The following is a 14,347-nucleotide window of genomic DNA, read 5'->3' on the forward strand; positions in this document are numbered from 1 at the left end:
AATGGCATTTACCCTGTTAAAGAGAATTTTGGGATTGTCATTTGGAATGAAGGCTATTCTAAAATTTTTTAAACATCTAGTGCAAGAAGAGTCCTAAAAACATAAATATGAAGTTTGTTCCATCTCCAAGGAAGACTGAGTTGTGTGTTTATAAATATAAATATATTTGTCAGGCTGGTAATCCCCATAAGCCCCAGCAGTGAAAAGGGTGATTCAATTTCAGAAGATAATGGGACATTTTGAAAAATTATTATCAGGTCCAGGGAACATTTTTATATGAGGAGATATAAATAGTAAAATAAAGGGAGGATGAATTGCAGAAAASAGAAAACCAGTTAAAGAATTATTCTTTTTTCCCCCACTAAAGGGACACTTTGAGAGCAGGCTTTCTGAAGAAAGTGAAAAATGTGCTGTACAATTTGCATGATTTGAAAAACACTTTTGGTACTTAGTTTTGACTGGGAAAATTTTTCTGCATGGTGAATGAAGTCACAGGTGAGCCTCATTTCATGCTCTGCAAGTCTTTTAAAAGCTATAGCTAAGGAATATTTTTCTCCAGGTGGCAATATAAGGGAAGTAAGAATAAAGTTGCACCCCTTATGTTTTCAATAAAATTTGTAGCAGTCACTGTGAGACCAGTGATTATTTCACTAATGTTAGAGGACATTGGTGGAATGCAAACAGCAAGTTATTAATTGGAGAAAGATCCATAAGATATAAGTGGCAGTTGTGTCAGAAATGGAAGATGATGTCATCCTTTTGCCAAAATCAAATTAATCCAGTCTTGTCAAATAACACAAGTAGTATGTGGTCTGAAAACAAGTTACATATTGTGGAGTAATTCTGAGTATAAGAGAAGTCAGAGGAAATTATGATGGCCTRTAACCAACTCTACAAACAATAAATGTTAATCAAAATTGTGTTTGTTCTGAGGTATTCACTCAGCTGCCCTGCCAARTAGAAGATACTGTCTTTTCAAGGGGCTTTATTAACTCGCCTGTCCTACGAGATCTGGTCATTTCCCAYTGCAGATTTGTCTCCTACTATGAGTTTCATTAGAAACAGAAAAGAGTAGGGAACTCAARCTGGTGTTAGTGGAATTATATTGCTTTTATCTTTTATGAGCAGAAATTTAAGGCTGACTCATGTGAAAGAGATGCTACGTCTCACTGTCTGATTAGGATGTTGATGCAGGTTGGGCTTGGCGTATCTTGAGGTATTTCATTTTGTGGGGAGGAGTCTTCCCTGACTCCTCCAAGTTAGCAGGACATCAGCTGCCTCCAGAGCAGAGGCTGTGTGACCCCTCCTGTGAAGCCCTACGCTGAGAGCTGCTATTGCTGCAGAAAGGGAGGATACATTAGCTCAGACTTCATGCAGTGCCAGGCACATCCCTATSACTCCCGGACAAATGAGGGCAGGAGGGTGAACTTGAACATCCCTGCAAAGGGCTGCATCYGTACCCTTTGTCCACTTGCTAGTGGGGCTGCTGTTCACATCACAGAATGTCCACTGTAGATAGCGCTTTAGCAGAGTCTTATCAGTACTCTGGGAATKGAATAGGCTGTTAGGAAAAGGCAGTTATAATGTACCACCACTTCATTTGAACAGTGCATTTTGAAAGGGGAAAAAAACCACACACAACAAAACACCTCTTACGTGATTGCCTTTCTTTCTTGGAGGAATAAAAGGAAACTGGTTTTCTGTCTTGAGATTTTTGGTAATGGGAGACTTCAGCATCCAATATTTTTTTCCTTGTTATATACATATGGAGGTTTGCTGTGGGATACAGTGCAATATTTTTGATTGCAGGCTTATACAGAATATCTCCTGTATAATCTAGGTAGTCTGATGTTACTTTAGACAGTTTAGTTGACATGAGGATGTAGATTAAAATGCAGGTCAGAAGCCCTAACCAGACTTGGCAGCCAGGAAAGGATATTGGTTCGACAGGGCAATTACCCATAGGAAGTGGTGATGCTGACACTAGTTTTAATTTTTTGAGTGCTGCTAAAGATGTTTATCTTTATTCTGAAAGCTTTAGTTTTTCATGGTTTGAATGCTGGTTGTGAGAGAAGCTGTTGCTTTTCTCTATGTTCCATCCAGCTCTTCAAAATATTAGAAAGATTTTTTCATCTGAAAACCAAAGAAAAATGTATTCTTACTTCTGAGCCTTTTTCTGAAGCTCATTTAATCAGCAAAATACTGTCCTGAATTTGAATGAATATTGGGAGAGTGTTTGCTTGGGTGAAGWGCATGTATTATGTTGTGGAGTAGAGATTTAGTTGCTGTTGTTTGTTTGTTTTTTTTTTCTCCTCCACATAGAATTGGCTAGAACATAGTTTTCTAGACTATAAAATAATATCCAAATCTTTTACAATTTCTTCTCTCTTACATAATTTAAACTGAGGATTCCTTATTTAAGAAAACCTAAAATGAATTTCAGAGCTTGTGTTATGTAAGCCAGTTAGTTACATCAAGCAGAAAAACTGAACACTGCCTTTGGGAGAGAGGGGCGGGGGGGGGGGGGAAATGCTTGAAAGCAGAGTCCAGGGAATGGAGGACAATTTGGGGACCAGGTTCTCTACAAACTACGCCACAGAGAGGCTGGCAAAGGGCACTGGATACAGGTGGAGCACCAGTCAACCTCAAAGGTTCTTCGGGATCAATTTTGGATGCTTATGTACATATGTTCAGTTTGGGAATAATCCTTAATGTTTTCACATGATTTTTGTCTTCCAGAATGATTGAAGATTGTGGGAAAAGAGGAAATACCATGGCAGAAAGAAGGCAGCTGTTTGCAGAAATGCGTAAGTACTTCCTGGAAATGTTTTGCTGTGATAGACCAAGTCAGTTGCTATGCAGTGTCAGTAAAATTTATGCAAGCTTTCCACCTCAAATCTCTGTTGCACAAATGAATATCATGAGACCAAAGCTGCACAAAAATGGGCTGATTTGAACAACGCAGGAAAGAGGGATTTTCTTTATCAGTTTTTTTTGATTGAATTATTTTAATCAGTAGCTTCTTAAGACAAAGATGCTGCAATATACAGGTTGCAATGGAAAGGGATAAAGCTCTCCAAAAGCAGCATCTTTTGTTGGAGGAATCTGTAGTGGGTTGACCCCTGCCAGCTGCTAAACTCCTTCACAAACATTTCCTTAATCCCTAACCAGTCCGCAGCAGGATGGGAGAGAATATAGGGAAAGAAAAGCAAGCAAATTCATTTCTTGAGATAAAAACAGTTGATTAAATGACATAAAGGTAGGGAAAAATAACAATAGAAACCAAGAGCCAGTGATGCAAAGGTAGTTATTCCCCATCTCCCAAAATCAGACCAATGCCCAGCCAGTTGTGGAGCAGTGTCTGCCTTGGAAGATAGAACTCCCCACCCCTTTCTTTCCCTACCCCACTTTTATTGCTGAACATGGCATTGCTAAGTATGTACTAACCTTTTGGCCAGGTGGGGACATCTGTCCTTGCTGTGTCTCCTCCCAACCTCTTGCCCATCCCCAGACAGCCCTGGGAGGGGACAGAGTAGGAAACAGAAAAGCMTGGGTGCAGTGCAAGCACTCTTGAGCAGCAGCTAAAACAGCGGTGTGTTATCAACCCTTTTTAGCTGCAAATCTAAAACACAGCACCATGCAGACTGMTTTAAAGAAAGTTAACTGCATCRCAGCCAGACACAGTACAGGGACTCATGTACTTCACACCCCACTTCAGCACATTTGTTATAGTTCCTAGTGAAGTTCTATGCTCCCTGCAGGGTAGTGTGGCAGGGATGTACTAAACCAACAACATTCCTGCACTTCTGACAGTCATCTCTTATTTCTCTTATAACCGATCCACAATTTCTCCAGGCAATTCTTTTATATATCAAGTCTGAGATTGTCACCCTGTTACTAGATTTACCTGAGTTTTGTGTGTAATTACTAAGCTTCCTGTTGCTTGTCTGCTGCCCCGTAGAGAACAGTGACAGAGCATCTCCCTGATACTAAGTGGGAAACTAAGATGGGCATTACTAGGACTCGAGTTATTGTGTGTACTGAAGRGCCAGATGAGTGCTGGTGAATTCAGCATGCTCAGGACTCTTCCCCAGGGGTGAGCCCTACATCTGAGCTCTTCAAATTAAGGACTTCTCATTCAGATGCCCTACCAAGAACCATTTTGACCCATTCCACGGTGTCCACTAGCTCTGTTGTAGCCTGTAACTATTTTAGTATCACACAGGGCTTGCTGTTTTAACTCATGAATATTTCTCACTGATCTTTTCTCTCTGGTGACCAGTGACAGGACCTGAGGAAATGGAATGAAGTTGTGTCAGTTGAGGTCTAGGTTGGATGTTAGAAAAAGGTTCTTCACCCAGAGGGMAYRGGAACAGGCTCCCCAGRGAAGTGGTCAGRSCACCAAGCCTAACACAGTTAAAAWAGCATTTGGRCWATACTCTTGGGCACATGGTGTGATTTTTGGGATTATCCTGTGCAGGGCCAGGAGTTGGACTCAATGATTCTTGTGGGTCCCTTCCARATCAGGRTATTCTATAATTCACTTGCCTCTTGTGTACAACGTCTTGGACCCTGGAGGGAGGTGTTGTTCTTTGACTGGAATAAAAAAAAATTATTTGTCCATTATTATAAGGTACTGTAGTTTTAATTAGAATTACAGAGGGGCCTTGATTTTTTATCAGCTGGAGTCAGTCAGCACGGCTACCATTGACTTCAATTAGTTTGAAATATTYCTGAAATGCTTAAGACTTTGCTGTGAGGACTTACGGTTTGCAACCACAGTTTTGAAGGCTGTTTTGATGTTGAATTGTTTGGAGGAGTTAMGGAGGCGTTGGGAAAATCAGCAGTTGGAGGCAGAGGAGGGACTGTTTTCCTGTGTACACCAGTAGTTATAGTCTACTATTTTTTTCTTTCACATTTTAGTATTTTGGCATATTTATTTGGGTCTGGTTTATCTCACATGTGTTTCCCCTTTCTGTTTGCCTGCCTCAATTCCTCCACTCACTTCATGTGCACACAGAGAAGTAGGTGTTCCAAGGTTCCTAGGTAAAAAGAGGGGGAAATATTAAACCTTTGTGAAAAACTGGATGTATTTTAGGCCTATTCATAAAACACTGACCTTTGCATTTTGAGAGCCCCTCTCAAAATGTGGAGAGGTGTGTTTCACTGACACAGAAATTCATCCTGGCATTGCAGTCAGGTGCCCCCAGCTGTGTGCAAGTCCACATGTTTAACATGTTTGACAAAAACAGCTCCAGATGCCCTGTGTACGTGGGCTATGTGAAGCTTCTTAACATTCTGGTAGACACAAGCCTATGGTAAAAAGTTGAACTTTTTAAAAAGAGTTAAACTCCACAACCTGCCAATATCAGAGGAAGAAAATCTGTAATATAAAGGCTTTTGCCAGCAGTCTTGGTTCTTGGGACTTATATCTGCAAGTCTGTGATTAGAATCCCACAGTAATTTTAGAAAGTGGGTCATGTTCAGTCTACACAAGACAGGAAAGATTAAAAAAACCCCAAAAATGCAACTTTTCAAGCATTTTTAAGTGTTTGTCTGAACAAAGTTTAAGTTTGTCCTGAACAAGGAGTAGAAGGATTTGATTCTGACTTTAAATTTGGACCACTGTAATTTTCTCTGTACTTTGAGAGGTCCAATTCAACCTTTTTGTTTCCTTTCCTTCAGAAAGGAAGTTCCAATCTTTCTAGTTCCAAATTRTTAATTTTTGCGAATTAATATCATAATCATTATCACCTTCTGTAGAGACCCGTGGTTAAAACTTGTCTTTATAACTCAAAATGCTCTATTGGCCATCAAGCCACTAAGTCTTAGTCTTACCTGAYATGCCCAGGTATATCCACACTGATGAAGAGTTCAAAATGTTGTGCTGCCAGCACATATTATCCAGCAAGAAAACAACAGCCAAAGCTTGCAGTGTGTCCCTTTGTTGTTTTTGCAAGCTGCAAATAGTGTTACATGACATGAGCATATTCAAAAGRAACAGAGTGAGGCACTGCCATCCAGAAGGAGGGAGAGGCCACTGGCAATCCTGCAGGGAAGTTACAAATTCACTGTCTTGTTTGCCACACTCAGTCCTGCTCATCTTTCCAGGACTCTYCTGCTCATCATGTAAGTGATGGGACTTTTGTACAGAAGTTATTTGACAAATACATCTCTGACTGTGGCAAAATGTGAATCATGACAAAATTTAATTGTCTGTTCCAGGGCAACACCTACTCCCCAAATAATATCAAARTAATACCATCCACTGTGTGTGCAAATAATGAAAGAGAAAAAAAAATAGCAGTGATGCCTACAAATTTGTTTATTTAGGATTAATACTGCAACCTCAGAAGCTCAGTGAACCAGAGTCTCACTTTGCTTTCCCTCTCTAAATCTTGTTAAAAGGCTGAAGTTTTATAAAGGAGCACTGGATATGATGGAGAAAAATCACAAAAATACTTTCCATACCTGATGTTAAGTAGTCAAGGGTAATTTCTCCCCGGAGCAGATGGTGTTAAGACAGCTAACTGGCAAAGGGGAGTAGCTGGGAGCCCTGGGAAGACAGTATGGGAGAATTTGGTCAGGAAAATAGCAGAATCTGGGGAGAATAGACTGCCATTCTTATTTTCATCTCATAGGTCAGAACACATTTGAAAAATCTGTATCTGAAGGATGGCAGTGTTTCAGAATGTGTGGGTGAACAATCCTGCTGCAGGAAGAATGGAAGCTTCAAGCAATATTTATCAGGAAATGAAGCCCTCCCATTGAGTCACAAGGTGCAGAAAGGACCCCCCTCACTCTGGAAACTCCTCAGAGTGGTCTGGGTAGAGCTCAATCCAGTCCTAGTCCCAGACTTGGTCAGAGTTTATGGTTTAAGGATTATATAGATATAATTGATACTCTATATGACTTCATCCTGCACAATTAAGGATAGCAAACCAAATACATTTGCAGGAATAAAATAAATATTGGTTTAAATTGATGATGATAATAAAATGATAATAATTAAAGTATTTTTATCAAAATTATTTTCCAGACAGTATGGGTAGTTGTAACTATTAATATAGGGCATTATTTGTTAAATAAATTATTTCAAAGCTAGCTTAGTAATTRTTAAGTAGAAATTGGTGTCACTCACCCATATCAACACCATGGGCAAATACCTTTCACTTGTGCTCAAGTAATAACCTTGTGGGGCRTGTTAGAAGTTCCTACCAAGAAGGAGTGTGTTAGAAATCCTTGCCATTAAAAGTGGGGCTGGGTTTTTATGGTATAAAGTGATTGACTGTCAGTCGTTTCTAGGCTACCTGTGCCAGCTCAGCAGCTTTAGATAAGTTATCATTATTATCACTCGTTGCTTCCTTTATCAGGAACTTTGTGTGCCACATCCTCACCAGTGCTGATTTCTGTCAGGCAAGACTTTTTCACATCCTCAGAAAATTTAGCTTTGGGGCTGTGGAGTCAGGCTGCTCTCAGCATTCTTGAGCACCAAAAGCATCATGATCCATACCTTTTGCAAACAGGAGAAAACTTGAGCTGTTTTATCCCCCCTTAGCAGAGTATCCTGCTGCAGATGCCGACATGGCCATATGTTCAGCAGTTCAGCTAAGAAATCTTAAAGCATTTAGGGAGCTTGTGTAAAAGCAGGGCTGTATTCCACTCCAGTTACACCCAGACTGCACCTTGTTTGGATGTGTTTGTTGGATGCTGTGCCCCCACACTGGCCCCTGTGTACTGTCCTTGTGTGTGAGGCAGCTGCCACTTGGTTTGTTCCCATCTCCTGGGCAGCTGCTTTGGAAATGTTACCAGATCTTTAAATTGCAGCAGCTAGGGCCAAGCTTTGTGTGGAGCATAGAGCTGACCCTCTGAGGTCTCCATTGCAGAGAACACACATCTACAAAATGGAGAAAGGCCTCACACCCCTTGTGTTTTCACTGCCCCCTTCTGCAGGTTGCCRTAAGTGTTTATGTTACAACATGGTCTGTTTTCTGATTTGGTGTGCTGGCAATGCCTTGTTCTGATACGGCATGTCAGCTAAAGATACTTGTTATGAGCTTTTTTGTTAAATATTAAAATTCAACAGAGGTTTTCCCTGCTGTTGGAGCCCGGCCAGTGTGTCTTTTAGCCTGCAGCTTGACCAGATTGTTCTTCAAAGTGACAGACACAGTGGGCTGGCTATTCCTTGCCTTCCTTTATAAAATTGTATTAACACTGTAGCTCCTGACATTCCCCTTCTTACTCCTCACTCCTCTGTACTCTCTCTGCAAAGGAGAGARCCTTGAAAATTGTTAAACAGAGGCAGTTCATGTGTCCTCTTTGTTCTCTGGCTTCCCTGTGAGCAAAGATACGCACAGGTCATATTGCATACAAATGTCATCGTTATTCTCTTCCACTAGGGGCTCAGGATCTGGATCGCATCCGTTTGTCCACCTACCGAACAGCATGCAAGCTTAGATTTGTTCAGAAGAAATGCAACTGTAAGTATGCCAGCACTTCTCTCACCTACCATTGTCATGAGCTTCCCAGTGCACTCCCCAGCCTGTCCTTCGCACGACTGACAAACCAGGACTGTTTATTCTGGCATTGCAAAGGACACTAGAGTGCCCAGGCAGATTTGAAATATTAACCTGTTTGTATAGGGAATTTGCCTCAGATATACCAGGGATTCAGTCATAGAAGGGTGGGTCAGAATGCAGGCCGCAACTTTAATTAATAAGTATTTTAATTGCATTCTCCCTTTTTTGGGGGTAATAATACAGCTCCAGCAAGGCCCTGCAAATTAAATGCTTTTATAGCAGCTGTGTGAGAAAAAATGGTTGTTCCAGTCCTCCTCTGTTTAGGGTGCAGCAAAGTAAGTGCAAAGGTAGTGAGAGCCCTTTATTTCCAGAAGGCCAGCTAGACACAGCTCTTCTAAGACTGAGCCTGCTTGTAATCTCTGCACATCTGTCTTACTCCCTAGGTTTTACTGAGGAGTTCCCCACTTGATTTGTGACATTTTTTACCTTTTCTTCTGAGATTCAGTCTTTTTACCTTTATGGCTGCATGTTCTATTAGCACAGTCATGCTGTGAACTTTAAAGGAGAAATACATACAAAATCTGTAATGGAGTGTATCCTTCCTTCTCCATCCAAAATAGTGTTTAAATACTTAAAAGGGCAGGTTTGGATATATGTGCTTTACTGGATCTTTTCAGACCTAGTTAAAAAAAATCCTAACCAAGGAAACTTGTCAGCAGCAGCCAGCAGGGAGAGGACCAACACAGAGAAAACAAGTGGGTTTAGTCCTCATATCTAGACTAGAATGACAACCTGACTGTGCTTGTGTTATGCACCATGGTAAGTATGTAAAAAAATGGTCACTGTAGTGATTAACCACCCTGTTAAGTTCCTGGTTTTGGGATTACATCTGTGTGCATTACAGAAGTGTTTAGCTTATGCTGTCCAAGCATACTGGAGAGGGCCAGGTTGTGATGGAAAAGATTTTGGAGAGTATTTCCTGTGTTATTAGCCATGGAGCTGATCGTTCAATCACTTCTGTAGCACAATTCTCTTACTTTTAATATGTCCTTAGCTGAAGTACGAATTGTGAATTTGGTATCACATTATAAGCAGGCTACCAGACACAAAACCCAGAGGGGGTTCAGAACCTGTCCAGCAGCTGGCTTCTTCCATTCAGGAACAAATGTTGAAAAATGCTATTATGTTGCATTCAGTTATTTTTTTTTAAAGTCTTATGTTTGGGAGGGTGACATTTTCGGTCCATTTTCATGGTAACAGAATACAGTAGTCTGAGGTGACAAAAGTATCCAATTAAATGGACAGTGAAAGCAGAGTCTGTATGCAACTGCATGCAAAGCAAATGAAAAAAAACCTAAGGGCTAACAATAACCTCATTGCTGGGAGTGTCTGGCTGGCTGAAAATACACTGGTTGTTAATCTTAATTGTGTGCCTTTTATTTATCAACTGAGATCTGCTTTTGTGGAACTGTTGGTTCTCTTCATAGAGAATTAGTGCAGATGCTCTGCAATYTGCCAACTTGTACCAAGTCACTCGTGGACAGAACTTAGCTTCTGGTCTCTATTGATAACCTAACACACACATAATTTGCTGATCTTGTTTCAAGATTTATGCTCTATCAATCTCTTCTGGAGGGGGGAAAAAAAGGAGAAATCTAAAATGTCATGCTGAGAATTGGGTTCTATGCAGCTTATGCAGCTTAAGGAATAATGCCAGTGCTTTGGAACAGGCTGAATTGTGTCTGTCTTTTCACCATCAAATACAGTTTTCTTCTGGTTGTTTTGGGCTGGCTGCTGCTTTCCCAGATAGGTTCCTCCTATCAATGAGAGAAGAAGTCATTCATTCACTGACAAGTATTCAAGCAATGGCTATCCAAGAAAGAGCAGCTAAACACAGAGCCACTGAACTGAGCCCTGCCCTTGAAATGGTTAATATCATACCTCTGRTTCATGTCAGCTACTGTTCTGGGTTTCTTTTCCCCCTACAAAAATTATCATTATGCACCACCCAATAGTAAGTTCATGAGACCAAAAAAAAAAAAGGGTTCATGGGGAAAAAGCCTTTCTGCTGCATCTGAGCTGTTTCATTTAGGGTAGAATATAAAAAGAAAAAGCTCAAAGAGAGTTCTGCTCCACTCCCAGTGCACAGCACCTCCTGTCACTCAAGCCATCCTTGTCTTCTTTCAGTTGTGCTCTCCTGCCCTGCCCTGGCCCACTGGCCCAGACTTACTAGGAAAAAATTGCTTGGAAAGACTGTATTTGAGGGGTTCTTTTAAAGAGCTAATTTAATAAATTGCAGAGAGCTGCTCTCGGCTACAGGCTTAAGGTGCATGAAGATGGAAGCAGAGAGCTGCTTTGAGTGCCAGGAGTGTTTGTTCCAAGGGAAGCAGAGCAGAGGCTTTATTAGCACCATCTTACTTACCCGGAGGTGCCCATTAGCATAGGCAGTCATGGGATATCATTTAACAGGCAGCTACACTTATCAYACACAGTGCACTGTTTGTTTCTGCYTCCTTTAATGCAGACACAGGCACAGGTTCAYCTCCTGSCCTTCYTTTGTGAATTCTTTCAGTACAAAAGTGGGTTTTTTTCTGAAACCTTCAGCAGCAGGCTTGGTTTTACTGGCAAAGTAGGCAGTGTGCAGTGGACAAAAATGCCTTCATATTCTAAGAGCCATTCTCTCTTGCAGAATTTCTCCTGAAAGTAGTTAAACTATCTAGTTAAATTATAGATAATGTGGCAGTTTACCACCTTTTGCAAGAATATCACTATATAGGTTGCACCTTGAGTACTAACACTGTTGATCAAATTAATTGCTCTGTGGAATTATTTCATTTTGATAAGAAGACAACTTCTTTGCATCTGCCATCAGTCTTCAAAATTGCAAATATATGTCTTTCTGACAATTGTATAAAACTGTGGGAAAAGTACTCTGTGTATGGAAAGTATTTCTCGTATAAAAATGTCTCTGAGCATTTTAAAGCAACAGTTTAAATACCATCATCAAAGTGTGAAAAGTCATTATCAATTATATGTCAAACAGAACAGAATTCAATCCAGTCCAGCGTTGTTCTTCAGAAAAGCAAGAAATTCTTCTTAAGGACTCAGGAAAAAAAGTAGATAAATTTGAAAAAACTCTGATGTTATCTTTCAAAGAAAAATTCCTGCAAATTTTTTACCTAGGTTAACACTGCAAATAAGTAATAGTAACATTTACAAATCGTTGTTGCCACACCTCTGAACCTGCTAAGTGCCCCAATGGGGGATGCAATGCGTGCCAAAAATCCCAAAAGCAGGAGACCCGTGAAATTCTGAATGCAAAGATCCTAAAAGCTGGGAAACGGTTAATTCACCGTGAATATAAACTAATTTTATGCTTCTTATTTCTGCTGACAAATTCTAAAATTGGAAATAATGAAAAAAGAAACTCTGTAGGTAACGTAGTACCTTTGAGGATGTGGTGGGTATAGAAAGAGATAATTGCAGGCTACTTACTGATTGCTTTGCAGAACTCCTGTAGCAGTAGACCTGTTGCAATAAKAATAGTCTTCTCTAGTTATAAATAACAGCACAAGACATGGATGACTCTTCTGGGGGGAAAAAAAAAAGCAAGGAAATACTGAGATGCCCTGAGATTTGGGCATGAATAATTCCAAATGAATGCCAAGAGTCGTGGACAGATGGACACTGGAGAACACATTGCTGGTGGTTATGTCATCTTGAAATGACGGAATGTAAAGGCAGGAGTTTGTGAGCTGACTGTGGCCACTTTAGTGGAGGATAATGTTGGATGGATGTAGTCTCAGAAATAGCAGCATACTAATGATTTGAGATTAAATTTCATTATTTGGGGTAATAAAATCAAGTAGGAAGAGGTACAGAAACCTGATCAAACAACCTACATGATTATTTCAGTCTGCACTGTACAAAATATGCTAAATTGGAGTAACTGACTTTATCACATAAATGTTCTAAATGTGCTTTAAAGGTGCACAGATAGTGCACACTGCAATAATCAAGGAGGGAGATGGAAAAATGACAGGTGAGCACTGTGAGGTCTTAAACAGTCACTTGAAAACCCTTTGAACCAATGTTGCCCTGACCAAGTCAAACATGAGGATATTGTCCTTTATTTCACTTCCAGTGCATCAGAGCAGGTTTTGGAGTACCCAGCTTACATTCTCAGCAAACATGCTCCTGCACAGCTCCCCTTACTGCCAGGAAAATGCTGCCTTGGCAAGGTTGATTTGCTGCTGTTTATCCAGGCACAGAAACATCATAGGCTTTCCTAAAACAAGGATGAAGAACCAGTGACAGCAGTTAGACATATCTCTGGACATTTGCCAGCATCCAGGAACCACCAAAATCCACAGTTTGTAGTTCTCCCCAGTGATCATTGTGCAGTTGATTTATTTTTAATACGTGGTTCTCAGTGAATTCATTAACATGCTAGATGAAATACCATGTTCACATGCAAATTCCCCCTGGGCTTTGGTGACAGCCAGGAGTAGGACATAACAACATGTCATAATCAAAACCATTATACCATTAAACATCCCTCACTAATACAGAGCTGTATGGCTGTCCTTGATGAACTATCCTAAATGTGTTGTGAGATCATTCTGTGGCTCTGGCTGCAAAAGCAGATTTTGCTGATTTCCCTAGATCAGAATAAATCATTGACAGWTGAAAGTGTGAATCAAAAGCTGTGCTGGTGATTGTAACGTGTGGCTTAATTAACGCAGATTAAAAGAGAGCTTGTTTTTCCAGCAGTTCAATCTCAACACTTTAKGGTTCTGGTGTCTTTGTTTCTCCCTTTAATATTGTTCAGTGTGAGTGGGTTTTTTTGTTTTGTTTTGTTTTTTAAAATTCTTTTGGCCTCTACAAGTTGTAGTACAGCTGTTTCCACACAGGGAACAGAGCCACTCTGACTGATGGAAATCTTGTGTATGTCCAAGGCAGTCTTCTGCACCACCACCTGCTCTTTGTCCCACTTCCTCTGGGCTTTTGTAGTCATAGCTGAGGCATACAGACATGTCAGCTTAGTCTCCATACATGCTTTTGGGTGCTTCCCTGATCTGATCTGCCTTCTTACATTTGTTTTAAGTTAGGATAATTTCTCCCCTCCTTTCCTAGTGAAAATGAGTAACAGTTATTGTAAMTATATTATTTTTAGACACTTTCTTTAAAGCATCCTCTTTTCTGTCTATATTATTAGACCTTCTGTAATGCTACAGCAAGCTGCTGAAAATGGGTTTGTCCTAGAAACTGACAATCTGGGTATGATGAGATCAGCCTGTAGTACTGGCCCCCACCATGATGGCAAGCATTTTTTAAAAAATTATTTGATTTAACCTAAATGAAATTGCTAGGGTTTGGGGTTTGATTGTATCTTTTCTGTGCTGGGCTGACACTTAAAATATCAGTTCATCCCATCTCATTCAACGTTCCATTCACCACAAAATGAAGTCACAGTATTTGTACTTGTAGTGAAAGTCTACAGAAGTCTTGATTCCACACTGGAAATGGTGCTGTGACCTTTGTGTTATCCAGTGGCTGAAGAAGTTAACAGGACATCCACGTTCAACTTTTTCTTCTGCTTGAGAAAATCTGCACTGATCTTACATATCCAAAAGAGTTCCCTAAACACAAAGCTAGAGGATATTCACAAGTGTTCCAGTCTGTCCTGTTGATATTTAACCCCCAAGTCTTTCATCTTTAGATCTTGATTGATTTAGGACCATGTAACTGCTTCTCTTTACTAAGACCAGACMTCTTGCCAGTGTAGTATAAAAACATTCATCCTTTCACTCAGTGAGTATTGATGT

The 14,347-nt window shown here is 40.4% G+C and overlaps 1 protein-coding gene across 12 annotated transcripts in view; it reads left to right on the top strand.

Annotated features, from left to right (window-relative positions):
- DTNA (dystrobrevin alpha) overlaps nt 1-14,347 on the top strand; it is a 218,615-nt gene that overhangs the window by 121,092 nt on the left and 83,176 nt on the right. For all 12 annotated transcript variants that reach the window (XR_008965274.1, XM_057365000.1, XM_057365001.1 and 9 more), the window contains 2 exons: nt 2,740-2,807; nt 8,400-8,480. Coding sequence is in view for 11 of the 12 variants with exons in the window: in XM_057365009.1 (XP_057220992.1) it covers nt 2,740-2,807; nt 8,400-8,480 (149 nt within the window). In the remaining variant the exon portion in view is untranslated. The remainder of the gene's footprint in view (nt 1-2,739; nt 2,808-8,399; nt 8,481-14,347) is intronic.

This window comes from Malurus melanocephalus, unplaced genomic scaffold, assembly GCF_030028575.1.
Source record: "Malurus melanocephalus ecotype Western Australia unplaced genomic scaffold, MMel_1.1 scaffold_46, whole genome shotgun sequence".
Taxonomy (NCBI): Eukaryota; Metazoa; Chordata; class Aves; order Passeriformes; family Maluridae; genus Malurus; species Malurus melanocephalus.